Below are 16,263 nucleotides of genomic sequence, written 5' to 3' on the forward strand. Positions count from 1 at the left end.
CATGACCAAGAAATCTGAAATTTTGATCCAAGTGAGTTCACGTACAGATCAACACACCTGGTAAATTTGGTGTCTCCAGCTTTCTTAGTTCTCGAGATCTCAGCGGGGTCAAATTGACCACCCCCCACCCGAGCGAAAGGTATCTTGCCGGCCACCCAGGCGCGTGTTAACAGTAATCAATGTATGCTTGGCAACATCCGTTTAAGCAGTACCTTTTGCTACGTTGATGGTCAGTTATTGGCTTATTTTCAGCATCAGAGCTTAAGAATAAAAAGGTGAGCTAAATGGGAAGATTTTTCTCACACTGAAAGCGAGCGCAACATGAACATTTTTAACGCCTGAAAATGTTCAAAAACGACAAAGGCGCTTACCATAGTGGGGATGATACCATAAGGTAAATGAGATAAGTAAAAGAGGAGACGGATGGGCGCGGCATCGGTTGCGTAATGACGTGAAGGCTGATGGTGCCGACCAGAAACGCTGTCCGGCCGCCCCCGCAGCCGCTCGGCTCTGCTGACCCATGGCGTTCACCCGTTCCTTGGGGTGAGCGCCCCGTACCTCACCCGGCGCGGGGCGCTCACCCGTCTGGTGCTGACCTAGGGCGTTCGCCCGTCCGGCTATAACAAGTGCTGAACAAGCCACAGCATTCTGTTTTAGGAACATACTGCCCAGCGTGATATTTGTCGCTTATTCAAATGCAAAACTCAAAGCAACCTTGCATGATTTTGGTCACCTTGACCTTCAAAATGTCAAACAAGGTCACTGACCTTGAATGAGACTGTGACCTTTTGCCTAGAAACGGTTATCTAGGCTCTGGGGGCACTTTGAAGACCGACTTGGAACTTGACCTTGTTTGACCTTTTTGACCAAAAGATCATGACCTAGGCACCTGAAATTTCGACCTAAGTGAGTTTACATACAGATGAACACACTCTGTAAATTTGGTGTCTCTAGCTTTCTTGGTTCCCGAGATTTCAGGGGAGTCAAATTGACCCCCACCCGAACGAATGGTATCTAGCCAACCACCCGGGCACGTGTTAATGCCCTCTTCAGATGTTGTCTTCGGCATCAGGTCTGGCCACCGATGCCACCATTGTGACAACTGCCAAACTGTGGTTTATTCAGGAAGTAGTACACTGTCGAACTGCACACCCATTCTGCAACACATGCAAAGGGCTCATTAGCTGGCAACTAGCCATACACCACATGCAGCCCAGGGAGCTAGCATAAGGGCATGCAGCATGCAGCAACGAGCGCGCCCACGACCACATGCACCAAGCAACCACCATGCAGGCCACTACCGCATGCGACATCAACAGTACACGCACAATCACCAAGTCATGCACATGCAACACGCCACAATAATTACTAAAAGGGGAAGTTGCAGTTTCTGGAGCGGCCCCTTCCATTCAGAAGCACACCAATAGTTAAAGTGAGGTTATTTTTCACATTTGGCACTTGCTTCAATGCCCTCATAGGTGGAACATTCGCTTAAAGTATTTTGTGTCATGTGTACTTTAATTCTATGAAAAATAATTCGATGTCACAAATCTTCAGGTAGCTTTGTTTAAAAATAGTGAACAGAAAGCAAAACGATTATTTTTGTGTAGTTGAAAGATGGTATGATTGCGGTGACATCAAACAGTCGTTTTACCAACTTTTACTAACCCTACAAAGAAGTGAGATTTGAGCGATATTTCCCAGGTCCCAGGTCTGAAAGGCCACGTGTATTTGTAATGTACCAGCAAGGGTGTTACCGAATTCCATTTTATAAGATAGACGACTCATTGTCCATTCCGAACTGAGATGCCATACGAATTCTAGAGTTGCGCATAAAAATACTAATAAAATGGTAATTTTGATCTACAAAACAACAAAAGTTTTAACACATGTCATGCAAATAGTTATTCTGAAATCTTTTTTAAATGATCATTCCATTCTGAAAGCGTTTCGTTTCCCTCTGAAATGATGCACGAGCATTTGTTTTCCTCTGGTGTGAGGTTGAACTGCTGTGTCTCCTTTGGCTGCTGTGTCATATGAGAAGCGTGCCTCTGGAACGCACTTAGCTTCGAGCTTTAGAGCATCGCATGACCTTTTTTACCGCTTCCTGGTGATCGGTGTGAAAGTTGAGGTACGACTTTTGTATTTGAGTTCCGTGCATACATAAATCGTTTGTAATCTAAATGCGCAAGAGGGTTTCTGTCTCGCTCTTCGAGGAACCCCATGCCTGGTCGTCATTTCATCATATCCATGAAGCCGGTGACTGTTAGCATGTTGGCAAAAAGACAACGCGGTACCATATCATTGAGCAATTTTATTGAAACCGGCAATAACATGCGTAGTATAGTAGACAAATCATGCCAGGTCATTGGCACACGACGTAGGTAACGCAGGCAGAAGAGAAACAAGCTGAATGATACAGAACGCTTGAAAATATGTTGTCCGACGGACATACAAACGAACCACCTTGAGCTGAGAAGGTTCTAGCGCATTTTACCGGGCAAGACGCTCCACAACGGTTGGGAGCCTGAAATCAGTTTACTCTCAGTGACTAGAGGTAGTAACACGATGCGACACATACAACAGTGACAGTAGAACAAGCCTCAAATGAATCGGCGCATGGGTACGATAAGATCGGATAGCGCGTTGCGAAATGGAAAAGCGATGGCTTAGTATGTGAACTAGCGGCATGAGGGCACAGAGATGATAGATAAGCGCGGTCTAGCGAAATGTCGGAGAACAGTAAGCCATAACATTTCGTCACAATTAGATCGTACTCAAAAGTGTGTAGGGATATTAGCCCCAGGAACGATGATACACTGAGCATGGCACAGCATTGATGAAATGAAGAGCCGGATACCGGACCACCTGAACGCATGTAACGCAGGTGAACAGTTTAAATGAATCGCAGCTGTTTGGCGAAGGCAAAATTACGGCTTTTATGCTAGCATTTTAAAGAGGGCCATGGAACCTCGAGGGAGGCCCTTGAGTTGTTTGAGTGCGGAACTGAAGTAAAAGGCAGGCTTTGAGGTAATAAGGCAAGTGGCGATAATGCAGACGCCCAAATAAGAAACAAGGCGCACGAGTAAAGAGCGAAAATGGAAGCTGATTGAACTGCTCAGACCTTAAACGCTGCACGGCGGCAAATGGAAGAAGGGCAAGAGCTACTCAGGAAGTCAGGAAGTGTAGGCAAGACAAAGAGATGCAGTCAAACATAAGATAAAACACTTAAGCTGAGACGTGTCTACATGTCACGACAACGTTGAGAATGAAATGTCAGGACAGACAAAGTGGTGAAGATTTGGTTCGCCTACGTCGATACCTATCTAATCACGTCACAACAACCCTAGCCGCGTAACATTCAACGACAACAGCAACAACGGCAACAACGTCAACTCGAGCGGATAACAGCGCGTTGGCCGCGGTTTGCCATCAGGAGACGGCGGCGCGGCCGGGCTCATCACAAGCGGGGTAGCCCAGTGTGGCGGCCGGGCGGCTGGCCCGTGCCTCTATCGCCGGCGGCCGGCGCTACTCTGTTGCCCACGAGTCCTCGAAGTCCTTCTGCAGCTGGTCCATCCAGACCGAGTGGTCGATCTCCCACTCGTCCGAGTCGAGGCCGCGACCGGAGGAGGACAGCGCGGCGCTGAAGGCGGCGGCGGCCAGTGCACCCAGGCCCAGGCCGGCGCACAGCAGGATGATGGGCAGGATTACTGCGGCACGGCATCACAAGGTCACGGCCCACCGAATCACAATGTCACTGAGCACGAAATCAAAACGTCACGGCGCTAACTGCGCACATTAGAAGCACCACTTCCGCAAATCAACAAAACAATGTCTACAACGAAACGTTCCCGGATTTTTGCTATTAGGCTTGATTAAAGCACCCCGTGACCAGCATTTGACCTCGGTTGCTAACCATGTCGGGCATTCGCTCATAGTCTGGGCCCCCACGTCAAAGCTTTCTCACGATCTTACAAGATCTCATGCCATGCCAACTGATCACCGCAGAGCAGTCATTTCCATATGCAAATGCGGTGTGCTGGAAGCGGTACGGAACAGTGCAGCAGAAATGCAGGTCGACGCAGGCTACACAACGTTGGAACTCGCGTCCGAAATTTAACGGCAATGACGGCCGACTCTCCACCTGCGGTTGGACTGAGGCTTGCGTTGCCGCGCGACCAGCCTAGCCTGCTGCCCACTAACTGCACCAGGAGGCGGCAGCGGACGGGACACGGGAACGGGGACGGCAGACGCTGACTCTCGGCTCAATTACCACGCGCCGACCACAGCGCACCGCACAGGCCCAACGTGCCTGCGGTCGTTCACCGCGCCGGCGATAGGTGGCAGCACTATCGCCAGTGGGCCACCAGCCGTCCGGCGTGTTTGGAACCGCTCGTGTGCTGCGTGGTGATGGTTGGATTCAGGTATTTGGGGCGTCATCGCGGCTAGCTCCAAGAGCAGCCTACTTCAGCTATGTCCTATGGAAGTACTTAAAGATGTAGTGAACTTTTTATAACGTTTACCCAATAATGGAAATCAAACTCACGGTTAACGCAAACCTAGCACTACCGCGAAAAAACACACGCTGGACGATCCACCAGCGTGCGACGGGCTGCCGCCGGATAAGAATTCCTGGCGTGGTGCCAAAAAACCTGCGTTCACGCGTCTCGAAAGAATAAGTCTCCGCGCAGCCCCGTGCGACCAATGCGCTGACTAGTCTAGGCACCTGGCGCTTTTTAGGAGTGGGCCAGCGATGGGCACGGCGTGAGCGCGCAGGGGTGACGGACCTACGGCTCGCCTGCGGCCGGCCGCCACTCACCGTCGCCAATGCTGAAGCCTCCCTTGCTGGGCCTGGGGTGGTAAGACTGCTGTTGGTAGCTGGGGGCTGAGTAGCCCGAGTGGGCGCTGCCGCTCGAGCCCGAGTCGTACGAGTCGTACGACGAGCGGCGGAAGAGGCTGCGGGCCGTACGGGTCGGTCAGTGGGACGAACTGCGGCCGGACCAGCTGGTGGTCGGAGGCGGTCAGAGAGAGAGAGAGAGAGAGAGAGGGGGGGGGGAGGGAGAGAGCAAGACGGAAATCGAGAGGAAAAGAGAGAAAAGCTAGTTGAGAGGAAGGGAGGGCGAAAAAGAGAGGGTATCTCGTGCTCATTTTGCATGCATCAGAAGTGGTACGCATTGCAGTCATCCGGACTGAAGCATGGTGTAGCGACTCATATCGGAGCACGGCCGCAGATCCCCGATTGTCTGTTAAGCCTCCAATATCTCGCCATCATCAAGCGTGTCAGAACTACATAAAACAAAGCTTGACTCAGGATGACCACACTGTCGTTAAGCCTGCCAGACTCCAGCCGGTGTCAGAACTACATAAAACAAAGCTTGACTCAGGATTACCACACTTGTCGTATAGTCTGACAGACTCCAACCGGTGTCAGAACTACATAAAACAATGCTTGACTCAGGATGACCACACTGTCGTAAAGTCTGACAGACTCCAGCCGGTGTGACGGCGGCAGGCGCCTGTACTCTCCAGCCATATCGCGTACATTCGACACATCTATGTACTATTTCGGACAGCATGAATATCGCATCAAGGGATGCCTCCCAAGCAGGATGTCGTGTGCTTACTTCTGGACCCATCCGAGGGGGCCTGAGTTGCGTTTGCGAGCCGGTGCCCTCTGGTAGTAGTTGTTGTACGTCTCAGCGCCGTCGTGGCCGGCATATTCAGTATCCCTCTTCTGTACCGATCCTGCAAGGGCCGGCATGAGTCAGCGCGCAACATATGCACATAATCCCCCCCCCCACACACACACACACTCCCCGGTGAAACTGCACCGCCATGCCTCGACAGTGACTCGCGTGTTGACACAAAGGCCCGCTAATTAGCGCTTGTCTTCGCGGGTCGCCTGGAAGCAATGGTGGGCCGCGGCTTCGTTAGCGGCAGCGCGGCGCGTCCGACCCACCGCGGAGCAGCCAGCGGTGGGTCATCCCCCCAGCCTCGGCGAAATCCGGCGCCCACAAAAACGGGCCGTCGCCGCACGGGGAAAGCATAGCGTCGACGCCGGCGTGGGACCGCCGACGCCGGCGTGGGACCCCGTCCCGGTCGCGCGTCCGCCGCCGAGCCAGCTCCTGCGGGCCGGGCCGGGCCGCCGGCCGCCCCGGGCACAGCCGCCAGCAGAGCGGCATACTGAGCCAATGGCCTCAAGCGGCCGCGCACGGCCGGATGCAAATGTGGCGCGCGCCGGCCTCATTGCAGAGTGGCGCGCGTTCGCGGCGGGCCGCGGTCTGGCATGACCAGAGCTCCTCTTGGAAGGAACGCGCAGTGTGTGTGTGGGGGGGGGGGGGGCGATGGACGGCGGATGGCATGACGTGTGTGCTCTGCCCGCATGGCACGGCGCGCCATGATCTGCCGAGGCCCACCGTTCCGTCGGGGTCCGTCGCTCAGGGGCCGGCCGGGGTGCATCGCTCAGCGGTGCGCCAGGTCGCGTCGCCCCAGTGGCAGTTTGGGAGGTGGGAGGTGCCCTGGGCACAACGGCACAGGCGGGCGCATCAGCCACGCGGCATGCGCTGACAAAGGCCTGCGTCCATGCGGGTCTCTCGAAAAGCGTCGCCTTGCGGGCGGTCCGGCCGCCACGCATAATCGGATGTTGGTGTTTGTGGCCCGTCTATCGGGGACGCCGGGAGGGGAGGGGAAGGGGTCAGGCCGCGCCCCGCCCTAGAACTCGCGTGTCCTGGAATGCCAGCCGACTCACTGCCCCAGATACCGGAGAACGGCCGGATGCGCCCCCACCCCCCACCCCGAGTGCTGTTTGGTGATTAGGTGATGCGTCAGCCGAGGGCGAGCCCGGGTCGATCTGAATTGCCAGGCGGGCGGCGTCTCCAAGTAAACACCAGTCCGTGCTTCAGACACCGAGAGACGCGATCAACAGTCGTTTCATGTCGACCGGAACCATCCATTCGATGAAGCGGAAGGAACCATGCGCTCGCCACCGAGAGTCTCGCTTCGCTGTTGTTATAACTGTCATTGCTGAGCGGCGTGAGGCGATGGTCAACACCATACAGCACCGCGTCAGAAGCGATTAGTGCCAACCCTCGTGATGTTTCTTGATAATACACCTCACCGCGATCGTTACGATGCATAACCATAAAACACGCCTTGTAATTTCGGTTCATCGTTGTTTCCCGCCCTGGGGTGGAGGTCCAGTGCACGCGAGAGCCCAGTGAGCTGGCGTGCTGTAGAGGCCGAGCCTCAACTCACTTAGCTGACAGCGCCGCGGAGGGCAGCAATATGTCCAATTTGTGTGCACGTCCGATATGCCAAATATGACATCCGGTCCCCGCATGACTGGCCACGTGTCTGCTTGGGAGCACCCTAGGCCCTGAGTGGCGACGCACCGTTGCAACGAAGCGCAAGGCGCACTTTCCTTTTCGGCCGGCGCTGTGAGCGGACCGCTCTCTCCTCTGGCGGGCTCGAGGGTGTGGACACGCGGCGCGAGAAATCTCTGCACATTGAGGCCACGCTTTCTTTGCGCCGGCAGGCGCGCGCTGCCCAGCCGCCGCCCCGGCCCCATCAACTGGGGCTGGCCGGCACTGCAGAGACCGCACTGGGCGTGGGGCAGAACCGGGACTGCGGCGAGAGGCCCCCACTGCCAGCTACCCGTCTGGCGGTGTGGCTAAGGAGGGAGGAGGAGGGACAGGGGGCTGTAGACCGCCTGTTAAATCTCATAGGCGCCTCCATCGGCAGTCACAGGCAGAGCTAAACAGCTGAAATTTAGTAACAAGATCAGCGGATAGCCGAGAGAACATGCAATGTTCGCAGGTGAAGCAAAAAAGCACGAAGGACAAACCAACGTCGGTAGTGGGTTGATACACTAAGTAGCAGATACTGTACCTGCCATTTGTGAGATCTGTTCGCCTATTCGCAGTCCTTAGACGCTGTTCATGGAGCTGGGACTAGCTCGTAGAGAATTAGTCCCACCTCACCCATCGCAAATTCGGGATGCCTTGGTATCGAGATGATGCCAGAAACCGTTCCCTCCTGAAGCCTGGAGCACTGAAGTGCCTGTTCGGCGTGCTAACTCTATCATGACGGGCTGTTTAATCTGATGTGTGATCTGTAATGGCGCAATGCAGAGGAACTTTCGCCGCCAACGGGATGAAAGCGGCGGGTGGCGCCTCGCAGAGACGGGCGCCTTCAGCCGCGCGGGGAGCCGGCGGGCCTCCGGAGCGCGCCGGCTCGCGCTGGTCATCACCTTGCTCGGCAGCCACGAACGCCAGCAGGCAGACCACCACCAGGCAGAGCTTCTCCATTGCAGCGGCCTGAAAGGAGGACACACGTTACGCCACACAGACAACGACCCACTTGCACTGCTGCATGAACAGATAGCGAAAGTGCGCCAACTGCTGTGAAGGAAGTCGGCTGAAGAGTGCTTAATGCTGCGTAGAGGCCGTGTTCCCTGTGACTACCTAACGGCCCGTGAATAACGGATGGCAGTGCTCGCCACGCGGCGGCGAGCACCGCAGACCCGCGCGGAACACGCCGCTGGCGACTACTGACACCGTCGTGCGAAGAAAGCCTCGTCCGTGGCTCGGTATTTGGCACAAGCGGTTAGTGGACCACACGCCATTGCGGAGAGGCTGCATATGCATGAGCGTAGCTTGATATTTCTGGCAGGAGTTGGCTCAGCCGTCAACAAGCTCTAGTTGAAAGCTCCATCTTTCTGTCAAGAGGGACGCGACGAAGGAAAGCTTCACTGCGAGGTAATCGAAGTAGGAGCATTGCTAACTTACGGTGCACGGGAGCGATGCTTTGCTTGCATCATAGCCATGTACCAACCAGGCATTATTCTAAGGCTGTGTATCTCAACAAAAGCAAAAACAGCCTAAGCGAACAATCAATGGCCACGCAATCTGCAGCCTAGAATGGGGAAAACTTGCATAAAACTAGCATAACTCAAACTACTCGGCTATTTTCGAAGTCAGCACAGAGCCAACCACCCTGATCAGGTAATCACACGCAGAAAGTGCTGGGCAAGTTGCATGTGCCCAGCGTAATGCTAATTATAAATAAATGACGTCTTGACTTTCGGGAGTCACGTGATAAGGTACAGAGGAAAGTCAAAAATACTCATAAAAAGGGAGAGACAAAGAAGAAAAAAGTTAGTGAATCGATGGTATCGTTGTGCGCATGGAAAGAGGCAAACGAGCAGATGACAGAGATGGCTCTGAAAGCGGGGGATTAGTCGTGCATTCGCTAACACACTCTTCAGAAGAGAGAGAGAGATTTAGAGAGAGAGAGAGAGAGAGAGAGAGAGAGAGAGAGAGAGAGAGAGAGAGAGAGAGAGAGAGAGAGAGAGAGAGAGAGAGGGAGAGAGAGAGAGAGGGAGGGAGAGAGAGTAGACGGGATAGGAGAGAGTTTGCAAGCAATGCTGCATGGACAGCACCGCCCAGTCAGCGAAATCTGTGCCGAACTCCGTGTAAGTACCAATGACAAGGCCGAGAGAGCTGCCTGGCCCACATGTGGTCGCCCCCCCCCCCCCCCCCCACCCGTTACTCATGGCTGGTGAAATTTTCCGGCACGTGTAATGCAGCGGCAACAACCCACCACCGGCAGCAGTAGGATTGATTGCTTCGCCGCGGCAGCGGAAGCAGCTGCTACTTAAGTGGCCGCGAGGTAATCAGGTATCGAGGACGATTGTTATGCGCGAGGAACACGAAGCGAAAGTTCTCGGCCCTGTCAGGACGTGCTACTTCAGCGCAAGCTCGCTGAAATCGGTCTCGACTGAGACTGATCGGTCTTGATTGAGACTGACCGGTCTTGATTGAGACTGATCGATTGCATGGGCGTGCACAACTCAATATATTTTAGTGTGGCTTTTAAGCATAGTTACTCATGCCGGAAAGCACGTGCATTAAGGCAGTTAGATGCGGACGGAGAGATGATTGGTTAGCATTAACAAGAGTGCAGCATCCAGCACATGCATCCTTCCCGTCATTCGCTCCCTTCATGTATCAGGGTGATTGATAGTGTTTGATGCTTGGAAACCAGTTTACAGAAACCAGCTTTTGCCGCTTATACTGCCATCTGGTAGCAAAACTTAAAATGGCAAGTAAGTGATCTCACCGTCTGGCACCTGACACTTGCCAATGCAAATTTAAAGTGCAAAATTGAAAGAATACGCCATCTAACCATCAATTGGACATTGCTTTTACTACGATTCCCAGAAGTCGCTCCTATCAAAACCAAAAATTCCTAGGCACGTGTGAAGATAAAGTTTGGGAATGAATAGCCCAATCTCATCATATCCACGTCGGCCTTGTGAATATATTATGCATAGTTGCGCAAGTAGCTTACATATCTTAGATTCAAATATTCGGACAAATTCCTCCAAAGGTGAAATTCAATAGTCAGAAATGCCAAAACTGCAGCTATGATTCGAAGCCAGTAGCTGCAAGTTTCTTCCAAAAGAGTGCAGCACCATCTGTATCTGGATAGCAGATGGCGCAGCGGTCGCCTCTGGGCTCCGCTATCGCTCACGAAAACCTCGCGAGGCGGGGAGGGAGGGAGGGGGGGGGGGGGGCAGCGCGCGATCAAGTCGTGCGGGCGAGCGTGACTTTGCAATGCACGTCATGCAGACACCTGCTCTAGCTGGACTCGCACGGGCGGCGGCAGGTGGGAAGCGGTGTGTCCTCTCACCCGTGTCCATCCCACCGAGGCATGGGTGAGCAGCGTGCTGCGATCGACGGCTCTGCGAACATGGGTCTAGCGTGGGAAGGAGATGTCAGTTTTTGCATATGCGGCATATCTCGATCGGGCGTCTCAAAAAGAGATGTAATTGTGCTATTAAGAGCTAAATGCGCGTCGAAGGAAGGTGAGATTCGCTGGGGTGGTTATGGTCGCTGCGGTGGTTACGGTCGCTGCGAGTTACGGTCAGATGCAGTCACGTTCAGGTGCGTTGCAGAAATGGAACTATTAGTTGACATTACCTTAGCCTTGCCTTAGCCACCTGGTTTCCTCCGACGGCTTAAAGCACAATTACTACGAATTGGAATATTTGCCGTTCGATAATTGCGAACTGAATGCAAGTTATTAGTTAAAGACATCCTTATTTGTCAAATAGATCAAAGCACGGGAACGTAATACCATCACCGCTTAAAATTTCGGAGAGCATTGGATGAAAGTAGTAATGGCCTAACGCGATAAGTTGTGAAGAGAACGACACACACAAGCTCTGAAAAACAAATAGCATGATGACATGAACAGGGCCAGAAGAAATCAGACGAACGCTGCATGTTAAAAACACGCAGACACCATATTATCCGGTGCATGAGCCACCGACCTAGTGCTGAGCATGTGAATCTCCACACCAAGCGCCGCGCTCTTGCCGGCCCTGGTTCGAGCCCCTCATCACCTGGCTCTGAGCAACGCAACAAATTCAAGTATAAGCACAGCTCGTGATGGCCATTACCTACGAGGGGTCGCCTCACACACCAGCTCGTTACACATCGTTAATACGCAGCGCCGCCGCGAGTCTGTTGCAGCGTCTGGCGTCCTACTAAAGCCGCGCCCGCCGGACGCACGAGCAGCTCGTGCCAGATCTACGGTTGCCGCGATAGGCGCCTAGCGGTCACACGACAGGTGTCTAGCGGTCACGTGACAGACGTCGTCGCTTCGCGGGGTTGCAGGGCGCGGCGGAAGGTTGGCGTGTCGCGCCGCGGCCCCAGACGTATTGCTCTGCCGGGGGCACCGCTAGAGAGACGGCGCGGAGGGTTCCCGCTGCTGAGCAACAGCAGCCCCGTTATCTGCCGGCCTGGCGCGTCTGCGATGGCCGCCGTTATTGCGTGCACGGGCGGCGGGTGCCTGTCAGGGCCGGCCTATGGTGAAGCTCGGCGCTACGGGCGGGTTAGGCGGGAGCCGCCGCCGCTCCTGAGCGGCCTCGTTTGAGTGGAGGAGTTGGCGTCAGCGAGGCCGCAGCCGCCACCCGGCTCGCGGAGCTCAACTGACGCCTCGTCGCTCACTGGATGGGGTCGTTCGTCTCCTCATATACACAGATGCTATTTTTGAATGACTGTGAAATGCCGCACAAACTTTCTACTGGATTTTGATTTAGGTTAGATATATGTTCTCACCTAAGAAATTTTGGAGCAATATGAAAGTTTGCATCCAAGTAGGCTTATAAACAGTGCGAATCTTAGGCCGTTTATCTTTCTAAGTAACCAAAATACCAGAATACTGCAAAACGGTCGAAGCCGTTTTCACAATCGGGATTTTTCGAGCTGGGCACCTCCGACTGGTGTCATGGTCCGACACCCTCCACCGGTGAGGAGAAGAGGGGAGGGGGGGGGGGAGCGGCGGCAGCGGCGCGACGCCGTCGGTGCTGACCGTGACTAGACGTCACCGGTCATCCGTGCAGGCGGCAGCTAATGACAGCGCGTCACGTCACGGCCACACCGTCACGCTCGGAGATCCCCATCACGTCGCTCGTGCTCGGCTGGCAGCCGCCGGCGCCGGCTGTCCATTAGGTCTCTGAGCAGGGGCGCGCCCAGAGAGGGCAACGGGGCACGCCCTAACGGCGGCCAGGGGCGTCGTTTGAAAAGGACAGTCTTAGTACTGGGCCGCGGTGCGCGGCACCGCTCCCCGGCGGCGAGCGGCGCCGCTCCCCGGCGGTGTGCGGCGTCGCTCCCCCTCCCCAAAGGTTCACATCTCTCGATGCGCCGATGGCTGCCGGCATTGCAAGTCATGGCCAGTCCCGTGAAATTAGCTGCGAAACATTTAGGTCTATGTGTAGTCTGGAGTATTGGTGCACCCCGCTTCCGATTAGCACGCCTTTAGTGCCGTCAAGCGAACTGATGCTTTCTTTGCAGCACCCCTGGTCGGCAATCGGGAAACCTTCGCAGCCACTGGCGAGGCCCGATGAAAGCGGAGCGTTTGTATGATGATCATACTGTTAACAAACTCGGTAATGAAAATGAAGTACTGACGCTGTAACTTGTGGTTAGCAACGAACTATGTCATCAAGTCTTCTCAAGGATAGACAGACAGCTTTCTCCAATTCTATCTTAACACTTGCCTTTCGGCGTTGATGGGTAGCTGATTATTGCACAGAAGAGAAATCGGGTGGACATGTAATGAGAAGTGCAGCGGCATAAAAACCTGAGGTAGAAGGCGAGCGAGAGAAAGAGAGAGAGAGAGAGAGAGAGAGAGAGAGAGAGAGAGAGAGAGAGACAGAGAGAGAGATAGAGGAGATATAGGAGAGATAGATAAGAGAGAGAGAGAGATAGCGAGAGAAGAGAGAGATAGAGAGAAGAGAGAGAGAGAGAGAGAGAGAGAGAGAGAGAGAGAGAGAGAGGGCGCACGAGATTGGCCAGTTCTATGATACGCGTTTTTCATATTGTTTGACAGCCCCCGGCTGTGGTATGGCGAGCTTCTCCTCACACGGCCGCCAGTACCCTTCGCAGCGTTCATGCTGAGTCGGCTTCATCGCCCGTCCCCACGCTTGGAAAACCCAGCGACACCGACGCCTGACTTGCAAACCGTGACGGCGTGCCAGGGGTGAGCAAGGTTCAAGGCGTGTAGTCAGCCCTCAGCCGGGTCAGCACCGCGTGTGACGCTTTCGCCACAGGCGTACGCTCTTCATCAAATGAGTGACCCCCGCCTGGTAAGGAAAGTGCCGTCAAATGCTATTTCTGCTACTGTCTTACAACCTCCAACGTGAATTGTACAATCACAGCCCCGAGGTTCCCGGGCAAACGAGTGTAAATGGAACATTAAGGCTGCCTAAAATCGCCGATACTCAGCACGGTCCGAACTCTATATTCAGATCCACCATTCAGCTTGGGCTTAAAGAGCGCTCTTGTCGTTTGGAAGAAACGTTTCTATGTGGAGGCACCCAGCTAGCACGAAGAGTGGAGCCGTCAAATTTAGTTCGCCAACTTCAAGCGCACGATTCCTGCCGTGAAAACGACAAGGAATGTGTTCATAAGACATGGGAGCGAGCTACGTCCGTTGTAGAGCGAGCTACGTCCGTAGTACAGTGAGCTACGTCCGGGCAGGCAAGCACCCCGCTGCCCATCCACCCACGACCACCAGTGCACGCGCACTGCACGCTTTTCCTGCGTGCGCCAAGGACTGATGACTCTGCGGAGTAACGGCACTGCGCAGCGCGTCTGCAGGGTGGTGCGGTGCGGACATTAACGGCATTATTTAATGGGCAAACATTACCACAAGCTTTGCGTCCTGCCCCAACCGCTACTGCCGGGCTGAGGGCCGAGCCGCCAAACCGCGGACCTTGCAGCGCGGCTGGGGGCGCACCCACCGCGGGCCTGACACCCGCGCGGGCGGCCCGTGTGTCACGCGCCGCGGAGATGGCCAGCAACCCGCCGACCCGACCGCCTGGCCGCGGTCCCCTCCCCGATCTCCTGGCCCTGTCCCCGGCCGCGCGGCGCCGAGACAAGCCGCTGCTACGGCCACCGGCCGCCTGTGGCTGATGCGTGCGACCGTTTAAACGCCCCGTTCGGCGGCGTGCCCCGGCAGCACCGCCTCCGGTAGGCCGACGCTGCCGAGCAGCCGGCTGAGCACGCCCGGCGGCGGCGCGTGCCCACACTCTGCACCGCTCTGCGGCGGGGCCGCCCTCTGCAGCTGGGAACTGCAACGCCCCACCGGCACCGCGCTCGTTACCGGCTGCAGAGATGGGAGCTCAGCAGCGATGGGCGACGCGCGGAGTCACGATCTGGCGCGTCGCGAGGCGGGCGCCACGCCGCTGGGCTCGGCCGGGCATGTCCGGCTCCCAACTGCGGCGCTTGTGACATGTGGAGCGGGTGGCGGCGGATGTCGGCAGTTTCTAGCGTGGCTGCGCCGCACCCGCCGCGCACGTGACGTCACCCGCCACGCACGTGACGTCACCCGCCGCGCACGTGACGGAGGCGGTCACCGCCGCAGCTCGGGAGCATATGATGTTGGACTTAGCACGCCGGACAAGTGTTGCATAAGCTGAAATCACACGGAAGGTGTTTTGCTGCAAACTAAATGAGCGTATTCTTGTAAACAAATGCCACGAGTACTTAAGGTGCCGACGCGAGACGCGTGTTGCTTCTGATGATGCGTCTAATTTGTGTAACAATGAAGCTATCCACCGACCAACAGCTGTTGCATATTACACTGCCCATCGCGACACATTACCTTGAAAGCGACACTCAGCGACGAATAGATAAAAGCGCAGGTCGCTCGGGTATTTGGAACAATCCGTAATTTACCAATGTTGAGGAGATGTGATGGAGTTACTTTGAACTGAATTGAGTGAATTGTTTGCCTTGATTTGGGAGCGTTAGCAGAGAAATCGGTGAAGGCCAAAATCACCAAAATGGAACAGCTCAAGAAAGCAGCATGTATTCCTCGCGTAGTCTCGGAAATGCGCTTTGGGTTTCCAAAACATGCAAATGTTTTGGTTCTGAGGACCAGGACGCTATGTGACGCATATGCACTAAGCATCTAGGCAAAGTATGCCGCCTCCGCATCACCTAAGCATCAACGATGCAGACTACGTAGTGCGTCGTTAGGACAACTCCCGAGATATTTTGAGCAAGTACAACATGTTAAAAGTGTGTTACGCTACCTACATGGATTGCATTATATCCATATTTTGAGTCGAACTATTGGCACCGTGCTTAAGTGACCATAGGTCACTCCAGTACACCATGTTTTGTTATTGCACGAAAGCATTTTTTCCATGTGCAGAGAATGCTTCCCATTTTAGTTTAGAACAGCGAGAATATGAACAAAATATGATTATGTCCCTTTAAATACAGCATAGTAAAGGAATCATAGGAAAAATAATAGCATCATGAAGCCAGCTTCGTTCTTAAGTATGCAACTTGAACAAGTGACGGCCGTCGCATTGCCGAAGTTGCCAAGTTGCATCTACTGCAGTGCACATGGTTGCACTGCCCATCACTTACCGGTTATGGGTTTATCCACAAGTCCAGAGGATGTATCCACCACGAGAGTTCGCTGAGCACTGCGATACCCTTCGAGGTCCACGCTTAACTTTTATACCGCCATGTTTCGCGCTCACTGGTCTGGCCATTTTCAATGAAATCTAGGTCACGCTTGCCGCTTGCGGCCTTTTTCGCTGACAAGGAACTGCGATGTGAAGTTTTCTCCTCGTTGGGGCTGGGCCTCTCGTACTGTCTTTGACTTGCAATTGGTGCTCCAATCTGGCAACATATCGGAAAAACGTCATAATCGCTCCCCCGAAGTCAGAAATATCGA

General features: G+C 54.5%; 1 protein-coding gene across 3 annotated transcripts; it reads right to left on the bottom strand.

Annotated features, from left to right (window-relative positions):
• Positions 1-2,312: 2,312 nt before the first annotated feature.
• On the bottom strand, positions 2,313-15,988 carry LOC119095640 (uncharacterized). Of its 3 annotated transcripts, none has more exons than XM_037218506.1 (5): positions 15,951-15,988; positions 8,249-8,315; positions 5,625-5,745; positions 4,820-4,956; positions 2,313-3,710 (listed from the first exon to the last, which is right to left on the bottom strand). In XM_037218506.1, exons 2-5 carry the CDS (start codon positions 8,304-8,306, stop codon positions 3,529-3,531), a joined length of 498 nt encoding a protein of 165 aa, XP_037074401.1. In that variant the 5' UTR covers positions 8,307-8,315; positions 15,951-15,988; the 3' UTR covers positions 2,313-3,528. The 3 variants fall into 3 exon arrangements, with proteins under 3 accessions (XP_037074401.1, XP_037074400.1, XP_037074402.1); XM_037218505.1 differs by lacking the exon at positions 15,951-15,988 and adding an exon at positions 8,463-8,539; XM_037218507.1 differs by lacking the exons at positions 8,249-8,315; positions 15,951-15,988 and adding an exon at positions 5,960-6,040.
• Between the last annotated feature and the right edge of the window lie 275 nt (positions 15,989-16,263).

This window comes from Pollicipes pollicipes, unplaced genomic scaffold (assembly GCF_011947565.3).
Source record: "Pollicipes pollicipes isolate AB1234 unplaced genomic scaffold, Ppol_2.1 Scaffold_4219;HRSCAF=4965_pilon_pilon_pilon, whole genome shotgun sequence".
Lineage (NCBI taxonomy): Eukaryota > Metazoa > Arthropoda > Thecostraca > Pollicipedomorpha > Pollicipedidae > Pollicipes > Pollicipes pollicipes.